The sequence below is a fragment of the Mustelus asterias genome, chromosome 14, assembly GCF_964213995.1.
Source record: "Mustelus asterias chromosome 14, sMusAst1.hap1.1, whole genome shotgun sequence".
NCBI classification, from domain to species: domain Eukaryota; kingdom Metazoa; phylum Chordata; class Chondrichthyes; order Carcharhiniformes; family Triakidae; genus Mustelus; species Mustelus asterias.
Window position 1 is genome coordinate 102,964,396 of NC_135814.1, and position 12,134 is coordinate 102,976,529.

The 12,134-nt window shown below is 47.4% G+C and overlaps 1 protein-coding gene across 4 annotated transcripts in view; it reads left to right on the top strand.

Annotated features, from left to right (window-relative positions):
* The window catches only part of nbeal1 (neurobeachin-like 1), a 277,142-nt gene that overhangs the window by 163,660 nt on the left and 101,348 nt on the right, over positions 1–12,134 (top strand). For all 4 annotated transcript variants that reach the window (XM_078228982.1, XM_078228984.1, XM_078228983.1 and 1 more), the window contains 3 exons: positions 6,775–6,907; positions 8,523–8,642; positions 11,532–11,835. In XM_078228982.1, the coding sequence (XP_078085108.1) occupies positions 6,775–6,907; positions 8,523–8,642; positions 11,532–11,835 (557 nt within the window). The remainder of the gene's footprint in view (positions 1–6,774; positions 6,908–8,522; positions 8,643–11,531; positions 11,836–12,134) is intronic.

Consider the following 12,134-nt stretch of genomic DNA (forward strand, 5'->3'; position numbering starts at 1 on the left):
CTCGAGTACGATGCCACCCAGGTCCTTCTGAATACCAACATTTCCCAGTCTCTCAGAAAATGTTCACCTTTTCTACTTTGCCTTCTTACGTGGCTGACTTCACACTTCCCCACAGTATATTTCATTTGACATGCTCTTGCCCACTCACTTAACCAGCCTCTATCCCTTTGCAGCCTCTTTGTGCCCTCCACACAGCTCACTTGCTCGCCTAGCTTTGTATGAGCTTAGAAAACCTGGATGTTCAAGGTCGTGCTGGCGGACTGAATGGTTTGACCTTCCCATTGTAACTTGAAGCCTGTTGGTTCTACACGGTGCTCTTCACGGTGCCTCTGTTTTTATCCTGGAGCTCTCATTCTTAGTCATAGGGGGAGGATAGGGTGTTTTCACTAGAAAGATATCCCTGAAGAAAGTTGGTCAGAAATCAATGTTCCATCAGAATGTTATGCGCTCTCGTATTGGCCCTGGAAATTCAACCAGCAATCACATTGCATCCACCATCAACTTGCCCATCAGCCAGCCCGACTCCTGGCATTTCAGCATCCGCTGTTCAACCAGAGTTTGTGCTGTGCTGGCGAATTCCCTCTCACTTGCCTCTGTACTTTGTAGGCTATTTACGTCTTTAAATGAAGTTCCGATGGGTTTATTAAATGGTGTTTAGTTTTAAAATAGCTGTTCGGGAATGATATTTATGTGTATTGTGTTTGGAAGCAAAAGGAAACTGCAACCACAGACTTGAGTCTGAATGCTTGTTCCATGAATAGTGCAAGCAATGTCCCCCAGTGCTGAAACTTGTGCGGAACCTGTGGGTCTTGTTGATAAGGATGGTGAAAACTCTTCCCATCGAGCAGTGAGCCTTGAGAGCATTTGGTGAAATATATTTTAATGTACAAGTAGAGAAACGATGTGACCACTGGGATTGAATGTATTCCGTGGAGGGCAGCCTGATACTGAGCAAGGAATTCGTTTTCAGATGATGTCTCCAAAGATGTGCGGGTTAGGTGGATTGGCCATGCTAAATTGCCCCTTAGTGTCAGGGGAACTAATAGGGTAAGTATGTGGGGTTGCGGGGATAGGGCCGGGTGGGATTGTGGTCAGTACAGACTCGATGGGCCGATTGGCCTCCTTCTGCACTGTAGGGATTCTATGATTCTACTGAGCAGGAATTTACAATACGCAGTAAATACCCGCTCCATAATGCTGAATTGGAAAAAAATCCATTCCATCTACAGGCACACCTTCCACACGGCGATGGCCGAGTGGTATTAATACTAGAGCATTAATCAGAAACTCAGCTAATGTTCTGGGGACACGGGTTCGAATCCCGCCACGGCAGATGGTGGAATTTGAATTCATGATATAGAATCCTACAGTGCAGAGAGAGGCCATTCGGCCCATCGAGTCTGCACCAACCACAATCCCACCCAGGCCCATCCCCATATCCCTACATATTTACCCACTAATCCCTCTAACCTTTGCATCCCGGGTCACTAAGGGGCAATTTAGAATGGCCAATCAACCTAACCCGCACATCTTTGGACTGTGGGAGGAAACCGGAGCACCCGGAGGAAACCCACGCAGACACGGGGAGAATGTGCAAACTCCACACAGACAGTGACCCAAGCCGGGATTCGAGCCCAGGTCCCTGGAGCTGTGAAGCAGCAGTGCTAACCACTGTGCCGCCCAAATTCAATTTTTAAAAAATCTGGAATTAAGAATCTACTGATGACCATGAAACCATTGTTGGAAAAACCCATCTGGTTCACTAATGTCCTTTAGAGAAGGAAATCTACTATCCTTACCTGGTCTGGCCTACATGTGACTCCAGACCACAGCAATGTGGTTGACTCTCAACTGCCCTCGGGCAACTAGAGATGGGCAATAAATAGTGGCCCAGCCAGCGACGCCCATGTCCCACGAATGAATTTTTTAAAAATTCACTCCCTCCACCACCAACGCACATTGTCAGCCCTGTGTGCCATCCATAAGTTACATTGCAGGAATTCACTGAGGCTCCTTAGGCAGCACCTTCCAAACAGTGACACCCACATCCAGGACAGTGTTTTTCAAACTCTTTCCCGGTGACCCATGTTTACCAAATGGCCATCCCTCGTGACCCATGCTCACTTAGCACTTGTCTTTGGCCTGCTCTTCCACCTAACAAAATAATCCATATCTACAGTTGGCTTACTAGAAGGGGAAAAAGAATTGTCACCAAGTGCCGGTACAGGGCACGCTGGCCTGTTTATTCTTGCCTCGTGTGGGCATACACTGTCCTGCAACGAGAGTTTACCCAGTGAGAAAACAGGAAGAAAGGCCAGCCGATCTTTGGGGATCATTTTTGGCAACCATTTTTCAATATCCCGCGACCAACCTGCAGGTCGTGACCTCCACTCTGAAAAACACTGGTTTAGAAGGACAAAGGCAGCAGATACCTGGGAACACCACCACCCACAGGTTCCCCTCCAAGCCACTCCCCATCCTGAGTTGGAAATATATCAGCTGTTCCTTCACTGTCGCTGGGTAAAAGATCCTGGAACTCCCTCCCTAACAGCACTGTGCGTGTACCTACATCACAGGGATTGCAGCGGTTCAGGAAGGCGGCTCAGCAATACCTTTTCTCAAGGGGCAATTAGGGATGGGCAATAAATGCTGGGCTTGCAAGTGATGCCCATGTCCCATAACTGAATTGAAAAAGGAAGCTCTGTTATCAAGCCTTCAGCTTGATGGCCACGGAGTGCGAGTGTTCATAATGTGGCCCAACAGGTGATCAGCCTGCCATGTAAACCCTTCCAGTAAGCCTGATGACAGGCGGTAAGAGTGGGAGTGCTTCCTGACCAGCCGCACTGCCAAAGACAATGGGAGACTGCGGATAGTTGGGAACCTGTCTCGGGGGCAGGGAATTCAGATGGTGTTCGTAAAGCAGAAGTGGAAATGAATAGGGTTGGGAAGCATTTTCTGATCAGGGCCAGTGTGATCTCCTGGACTCGTTTCGATCGCCTCAGGGGGTCGGAGAGGAATTTCCCAGATTTTTTTTCCCCATATTGGCCCTGGGGTTTTCACTCTGGGTTTTCGCCTCTCCCTGGAGATCACATGGTCTGGAATGGGGGGGTGGGGGTGAGTTAATAGGTTGTGATGAACAAAGCATCGTAGCTGTGAGGGACAGCTCGGTGGATAGGATATTAGGATGTAGATAGGCTGGAAAATTGGGCGGGGATCCTGGATTCAGGATTCAATCCTGGACCGGGGAGCGGCGCGGGCTTGGAGGGCCGAAGGGCCTGTTCCTGTGCTGTATTGTTCTTTGTTCTTTGAAGTCACTGCAGTACTTTGTCCAACACAATCATGGAGCCAAATCAATGGAAGTCCAGGCTTGCCGACACCCTGTTAGGAATCTACACAAGTTAATGTGCACACTAGCAAAGCACAAATTATTGTCTTGAACCCGATGCCAGAGGTCCTTCTGAAATTCTCCAATGATTTCTCCATTCAGATATACTTTTTCTTGATTGTATTCACTTGCAGTGTGTTACATGAAGAAACTCGAGGAAAGGTTAATATATTTTTTTCAAATGTCATTTACTGTCTGAAAACACTGCCACTAGAATTTCAGTGAGGTCAGCGTACAAACTTGGGGTATATTCCCTGTCGATCACACACACTGGGGTATATTCCCTGTCGATCACACACACTGGGGTATATTCCCTGTCGATCACACACACTGGGGTATATTCCCTGTCGATCACACACACTGGGGTATATTCCCTGTCGATCACACACACTGGGGTATATTCCCTGTCGATCACACACACTAGGGTATATTCCCTGTCGATCACACACACTACGGTATATTCCCTGTCGATCACACACACTGGGGTATATTCCCTGTCGATCACACACACTAGGGTATATTCCCTGTCGATCACACACACTGGGGTATATTCCCTGTCGATCACACACACTGGGGTATATTCCCTGTCGATCACACACACTGGGGTATATTCCCTGTCGATCACACACACTGGGGTATATTCCCTGTCGATCACACACACTGGGGTATATTCCCTGTCGATCACACACACTGGGGTATATTCCCTGTCGATCACACACACTGGGGTATATTCCCTGTCGATCACACACACTGGGGTATATTCCCTGTCGATCACACACACTGGGGTATATTCCCTGTCGATCACACAGACTAGGGTATATTCCCAGGTAGAGATCATATACACTGGGGTATATTCCCTGTCGATCATACACACGAGAGGTATATTCCCTGGTATTTAGAAGGATAAGGGGCTGATTTGATAGGAGGTTTCAAGACATTAAAGGGAGCAGATGCGACAGAGAAAAACTATTTCTGGTTGGAGAAGGTAGAACTCAGATCATTGTGTGAACAATTAGTGCCCAGACCTTTCAAGAGTGCAATTAGGAAACACTTGTGCACACAGGTGATGCTCGAGGGTTTAAAATCTCTTTTGCAAATGGCAGTTGATGTCAGGTCAATTGTTAATTTTAGTAATGAGATTGGTCGATAACTGGTCGATTCTTGTTATCGAAAGGTGTTCAGGGAAATGGGCCGAAGAAGGCCATAGAGAGTTAGGTCACAGATCAGCCATGATCTCATTGGACGATGGAGCAAGCTCATGTGGATGAATGACTGACCTCCTCTCCCTGAGTTGTTGTTTCTCTTCCAGCGCCTGGTGGTGTACAAGGCAGCCTTTTATATGTTCTCCCAGCAAGGGTTTTCCCGGAACAGGCCGCTAGCCTGTCACTGGAGGCTGACAGCTCGAGTGATTCCGCTCCACATCAAGCATGGCTCTCCCACTTTCGCCATTGCCATTGGCTGACCAGAAGTCTCTCCCACTCTTACCGCCAGCCATTGCCATGTTGGGGAGGATTATGCAAGTTGATGCTCAGCCTGCTGGCCGCGCATTACGAACGCACCTTCCATGACCATCAGGTCCTGGGGTGGGACTTGAACCCGGAGCTCCTGGCTCAGAGGCAGGGACGCTAACCCACTGCGCCACAAGAGCCCCATCACCTTCCTGAGTGTGTGTGTGAAATTTAGCAACATGCCTAGCTGTGCACATTGGATTATTTGTGGCCATTCCAAACTTGCTTGTGTCGGATTTTGAACTGCAGTGAGGTATGTGTGTGATTTTGATTTTATGTGGGGTTCTGCGAAATAAGCTGAGTGTTCATAGAATCCCTATGGTGCAGGAGGAGGCACTGACTTTGCCCGACAGAGCATCCCACCCAGGCCTTATCCCTGTAACCCCATGTATTTACCCCGCTAGTCCCCCTGACACTAAGGGGCAATTTAGCATGGCCAAACCACCTAACCTGCACATCTTTGGACTGTGGGAGGAAACCGGAGCACCCGGAGGAAACTCACGCAGACAGAATGTGTAAACTCCCCACAGACAGTGACCCAAGCCGGGAATTGAACCCGTGTTCCTGGCGTACGACCAGGAATATCCCTTTATTGATCAATAGGTAGTCAAACAATTACGTGATCTGGAGTTTTGAAGAATGGACCCATTGTTTTGGAAATTAGATACTGCAGCCACCTTCATATGTGTGTGCCTTATCTTCCTGAAGGCAGGTATTCTTTTCAAATTAGACCAATAGTAAAAGATCAAGTAAGTTAGCTTGCATATAAGATGTGAATGAAAAGAATATAGCTTTCAAATTAATTTCAAACTTTCCACGTTGTAATCCAAAAATAACACAATACGTAACTCCTTCCTGGTTTTGGGCTAATTCCAGGACTGACAAGCCACTGAAATTAGTTAGATATATAATCAGACTGATCATTTCCACTCCAGATTTCTGCATGGACTATCCTGAGCCGGCTAGATAAGATGCCTGACTCTTGACCCAGGGCTCCTTGTCCACTGGTCCCTGGTATCCTAGATGTGGCTCCTGACAGTACTAGAAAGAGCACAGAAAAGATTTACTAGGATGTTACCGGGACTTGATGGACTGAGTTATAAGGAGAGGCTGGATAGACTGGGACTTTTTTCCCTGGAGCGTAGGAGGCTGAGGGGTGATCTTATAGAGGTCTATAAAATAATGAGGGGCAGAGATCAATATCTTTTCCCAAAGGTAGGGGAGTCTAAAACTAGAGGGCATAGGTTTAAGGTGAGAGGGGAGAGATACAAAAGGGTCCAGAGGGGCAATTTTTTCACACAGAGGGTGGTGAGTGTCTGGAACGAGCTGCCAGAGGTGGTAGTAGAGGCGGGTACAATTTTGTCTTTTAAAAAGCGTTTAGACAGCCACATGGGTACGATGGGTATAGAGGGATATGGGCCAAATGCGGGGGTATTGGGACTAGCTTAGGGGTTAAAAAAAAGGGCGGCATGGACAGGTTGGGCCGAAGGGCCTGTTTCCATGCTGTAAACCTCTATGACTCTATGACAGCTGTCCTCCCACCCCACCCCATTCCACTGGACTCCGAGGAATCCGTTCCAACATAAGAACTCGGGATATTGCTGGAATGCCTCATGCTGGAGCGATATATGTGAAAAAAAACCATTTCTCTCGCAGTTGGCATTTAATCTGCATTTCTAGGAGCTTGTGTATTCTGCAGATTTAGCCCTTGTGTTCTGAATTTAAGTTGATCGCCGCGTCGAGATAAACTGTAATTCCTGAAAGAATGTCCCATCGGCTCCAAGTACTAAAGGTGTTTTGGCATCGTGCGGGTTTTTGTTTGCAGCTTTTCCACTCTTAAGCGAGGGCACAAAATGTCTTAATCTGCGATGCTTTGTTCAGTTTTTTCACAGCCAGCGGGACGGGGTTTGAAGCCTTTCTGACCTCTGCAGGAGGGCTGGTCGTAGCAGTTTGCACAAAGAAGGAATACATGACAGTGATGCTGCCCGACCACTGCTTCTGTGACTCCCTCTGGGTAAGAGCCTGGCCTCGCGCTGGGATATGTTTTGTTGCTTTGGCCTCTGGGTCACTGCACCCTGAGCACAGCTGCTGTGTGCCCTCCTCTTTCAGCCCCCACAGTGTTCACATGAAAAGACAAACCTCTTGAGATTCAAGTTCAGTTTCAGTTGATACACTTACCTATGTCGTGTATCCTTTCACCCTGTTTCCTTTCACAACTGCGGGGCGCCCTTACACACTTCACACCCACTGTAATATTTGTGAGTGCTCCCCCTTGTTGGTCCACGGAGTGTCAATTGTAGAAAAGGCAGCCACCGATTTGGGACTGGGACAGTTCCACAAACAGCAATGCGATGATCGTCAGATAATTTGTTATTTAGTGACACTGATTGAGGGAGGAATGTTGGCCAGGTGACTGGGGAAAACCTCCCTGCTCTTTCTTGCTGTGGGCTCTTGTGCACACATCTGAGGGGTTTAGACCTCCAATCCAAAGGATTTGAGTGTCAGCCTTTTTAAAAAAATTCATTTATGGGATGGGATGCTGGCTGGGCCAACATTTATTGCGCATCCCTAATTGCCCCTTGGGAAGGTGGTGGTGAGCCGCCTTCTTGAACCCGCTGCAGTCCCTGTGGTGTAGGTACACCATGATGTGGAGATGCCGGCATTGGACTGGAGTGAACACAGTAAGAAGTCTCACAACACCAGGTTAAAGTCCAACAGGTTTATTTGGTAGCAAATACCATAATGGTATTTGCTACCAAATAAACCTGTTGGACTTGAACCTGGTGTTGTGAGACTTCTTACTGTGTAGATACACCCACAGTGCTGTTAGGGAGGGAGTTCCAGGATTTTGACTCAGCGACAGTGAATCAGTGTTGCTTGTTTCTGGAGTAGGGCAGGAGCCTATGAGTGAGGGTTCATACATTCATTTCCAATCTATGTCACGAGCTGTTGTAGACTAGCTAGACTGGAGGTCACTTTGGCATTCTATCCTTCAATGTCACCAACCAAGCGGATGTTGGAAGGCTGGATTGGTACTGCTCCAACTATGGTATCGCGAGAACCGTGGGTCAGGTCAGGAATCAGGATGTGAATCTTAGGGAACCTTCCAACCAGCTTAGTAATATGAACCCATATTCTGGATCCATAGGCTGACAATGTTGAAAAGTAGATTTACATGCGTGTGGTTTAGTCACGGCTGTCCAATCCTCCTTTGGAGGATTAAGGTGGTGCATGGAGTGTAAAGGCACAGATTCTAATCCTCCATTCCATTGAATTCCTTATTGAAGCCATGCAAAGGTGAGGCTGTGGTGTTTCCCACACACTGTTAGAATAATTGCTTGGGGATGCTGGGGTTGTGGTCAGATTGCAGTAACTTGTCCCACTGTGGTCATCAAAGAACCTGTTATTCTTGAGGACTAGAAACAGGCTGCTCATTCCACCTTTTCTATACAAAGGCGTGCAACATAAAATATAAAAATTGACTTCATCTGTGTCCTCAATTGTTGGGTAAATGTCCTTTTTTTAAGCATTTGGATGTGTGCTCTAGTGTTGACGCACCCATTATGAATGCTGCAAGTGACCAGGTTACTTTAACTGTTCAGCTGAGCTGTGATTGTTTCTCTTAACAGCATAGTATAGCTGTGGTACATGTCCCAGCAAAGCGTCCCTTTGGTCAGAGCCTGGTGTACATCTATGTTAATGGCCAGCAGAAGCTTTCTGCGCCTCTCAAATTCCCCACTATGAATGAGGTAAGGTTTTATAACTGGCGTATTTTCCTTTGTGTTTTCAGCCGCGGTATATTTCAGTTGTGTCTAGGCTAGCGGGCTTTCGGGAGGGTATAGAGAATAGGGACGATGCCTTGGTCACGGCAGAAGATGTTCTGTGAGCTGGCAATGGAATGGGCGGTTTGCACGGTGAGTTGGGCAAGGAGGTGTCCTAGAGGGCATTCAAGAAAAGGCCCAGTTTTGTTCCATTAAATGAATGACGTCTGTGACAAATGAAGAAAATATTTTGCAGTTTGTGAGAGTATTTCACTTTTATTTCACGTGAGTTATCCCCAGCAGACTAAACCATTTACCACTTTCACTGGTCACGCCAGCCACTGTTTCCAGAGCTTACTGCTTACCAGCTTAAATTTCTGATAAATAACACGAGGCATTGTGTTCACCAACCACCTGAATCTGAATGTTATGCTTTAGCCTTTTTCTGCAGTGTAAGGGATTCTATGGTTCACAGAATCCCACAGTGCAGAACATAAGAACATAAGAAATAGGAGCAGGAGTAGGCCATCTAGCCCCTCGAGCCTGCCCCGCCATTCAATAAGATCATGGCTGATCTGAAGTGGATCAGTTCCACTTACCCGCCTGATCCCCATAACCCCTAATTCCCTTACCGAAGAGGCCCTTCAGCCCATCGAGTCTGCACCAATGCATGAAAGGCCCAGACAAAGAACAGTACAGCACAGGAAACAGGCCCTTCGGCCCTCCATGCCTGTGCCGCTCCTTGGTCCAACTAGACCAATCGTTTGTATCCCTCCATTCCCAGGCTGCTCATGTGGCTATCCAGGTAAGCCTTAAACGATGTCAGCGTGCCTGCCTCCACCACCCTACTTGGCAGCGCATTCCAGGCCCCCACCACCCTCTGTGTAAAAAAACGTCCCTCTGATATCTGAGTTATACTTCGCCCCTCTCACCTTCAGCCCGTGACCCCTCGTGATCGTCACCTCCGACCTGGGAAAAAGCTTCCCACTGTTCACCCTATCTATCCCCTTCATAATCTTGTACACCTCTATTAGATCTCCCCTCATTCTCCGTCTTTCCAGGGAGAACAACCCCAGTTTACCCAATCTCTCTCCAGACCTGCCCACCTAATCCCACTTGGCCTATAGCCTTGAATGTTATGACGTGACAAGTACTCATCCAGGTACTTTTCACTGTATACTAATATATGTGACAATAATAAATCAAATCAAATGCTTTTTAAAGGATGTGAGACATCCCACCTCCACCACCCTCCCAGGCAGCTCATTCCAGACCCTCACCACCCTATGGGGAAAAAGCTTTTTCCTCACATCCACCCCCCCCCTTAAACCTCCCACCCCTCACTTTTAACTTGTGTCCCCTTGTAACTGACCCTTCAACTAAGGGGAACAAGGGTAAAGGTAAGATCTATAAGAACAAACCAACAAAGGGATACAAAATGAAATGGGGGCAGAGGTTATGATGTCAAATTGCTGGACTCAGTGTTGAGTCTGGGAGGTTGTCAACTGGCAGGTCATAAGAAGGGTGCTGTGGAGGACTCCTAATGTGATTCTGGGAGGGACAGGAATGGGTAAGAGCAGAAATCCATGAAACAGAACAAACACAGTCAACAACCCTGTCAAACACCGTGTGGGAGAATCCTTGGTTGAGGAAAGTCGGAAAGTTCTTACAGCAGCACATTTAAAAGTCAACCAGTGAGCAGGCTATTCTAGACCTAGTAGTGTGCAATGAAGCAGGTTTAATTAGTAAAGGAGCCTCTAGGTAGCAGCGATCATAACATGGTTGAATTTCACATTCAGTTTGAGGGAGAGAAGGATGAGAAATGCGACCTCTAAGACTTAAGATCTTAAACTTAAATAAAGACAATTACAAGGGTATGAAATACAGAATTGGCAGAAGTGAACTGGGAAACTGGGTTGGATGGTGGAACAGCGGAGAAACAGTGGCAGATGTTTCAGGAAATATTCCAAACTCTCAGCAAAGAAAGACTCTAGGAGAAGGATGCGCCATTTTGTGGCTAGCTAAGGAATTTAATCTTAGTGTCATATTGAAAGAAAAAGATGAGTGGTAGGCTAGATTTTAGAAATACCACAGGGTGGCACAATGGTTAGCACTGCTGCCTCACAGCGTCAGGGATCTGGGTTCAATCCCAGCCTTGGATGACTGTGCGGAGTTTGCACGCTCTCCTGTGTCTGCGTGGGTTTCCTCTGGGTGCTCCAGTTTCCTCCCACAGTCCAAAAATGTGCGGGTTAGGTTGATTGGCCATGCTAAATTGCCCCTTAGTTTCAAGGGGACTAGCAGTGTAAATAGGTAGAGTTATGGGGATAGGGGCTTGGTGGGATTGTTGTCAGTGCAGCCTCAATGGGCCGAATGGCCTCCTGCACTGTAACGATTCTATGAAATCAGCAAAGCATGATGGGTGATTGGGGGGACAGACAGGAAAGTGGAGTTGAGGCCACAATCAGATCAGCCAATGGCAGAGCAGGCTGGAGAGGTTGAGTGACCTATCCCTGCCCCTAATCCTTGTGTTCTTGTTCCAGCGTGGAAGTTTGCATTGCCTGAACAGATACAGTGGAGGCAGAGAAACTGGGAGAATGGAATAGAGTCCTTACAGGAAGCGGGCTACGAGGAGGTGTTAGCCGGATAGCTGTGGGAGTCAGTGGGTTTATACTGAATTTTGGTTGATGGCCTATTCCCAGAAATGTAGACAAAGAAGTCAAGAGAGCGAAGGGAAGGGTCAGAGATGGAGAAAGCAGCAGCAGAAGGGTGGAAATTAGAAGCAAAGTTGATGAAATATTCCAGTTCGGGGCAAAAGCTGTGGTATTTCTTTGTATTTCTATCACTGAAACCTTGCTAAATGTTTCCTCTCCACCTCAGCCTTTTACCTCGTGTTGTATTGGATCAGCTGGTCAGAGGACCACCACCCCACCGCCCTCACAAATCCCCGATCCCCCATTCTCCTTGTCCATCTCCTCTGGACGTGCATCTCTGAGCGCGATTCTTTCCTCGTCCACCTGGAGCGGCCTTTCGGGTAAGCCGGAATCAGTGACTAAACTCATTTCGGCCGGGACTCAGGATAGCGAGTGGGGCTCCCCGACGTCCCTGGAGGGTCAGCTGGGCTCTGTTCTAGTCTTCCATGATGCACTACAATCCTCGCAAGTGAAGGCTCTGTATCTATCAGGTGAGCAACAATCGGCAGTGGTTTCATGGTCATTGTAGGGTCTGTTCTCTTCTTAGAATAGACGTAGGCACAACTGGTCAGAAGTAAAACTCCATTCATTGAACATCATTTAGAATTAGCATTTACAGAAAGTTAAAGATATTCATTTACTGGTGAGAGAGAGAGAGAGACAATACAAACTCGAACCAAAAGCTTGTACAGGATCCATCACAACTGAACAGAACTGAACACAAAGCTGTTATTAACAATATATGCATTTGGTTATGTGTGTTATTAAAGAGATGGGTACAGCCTCCAGC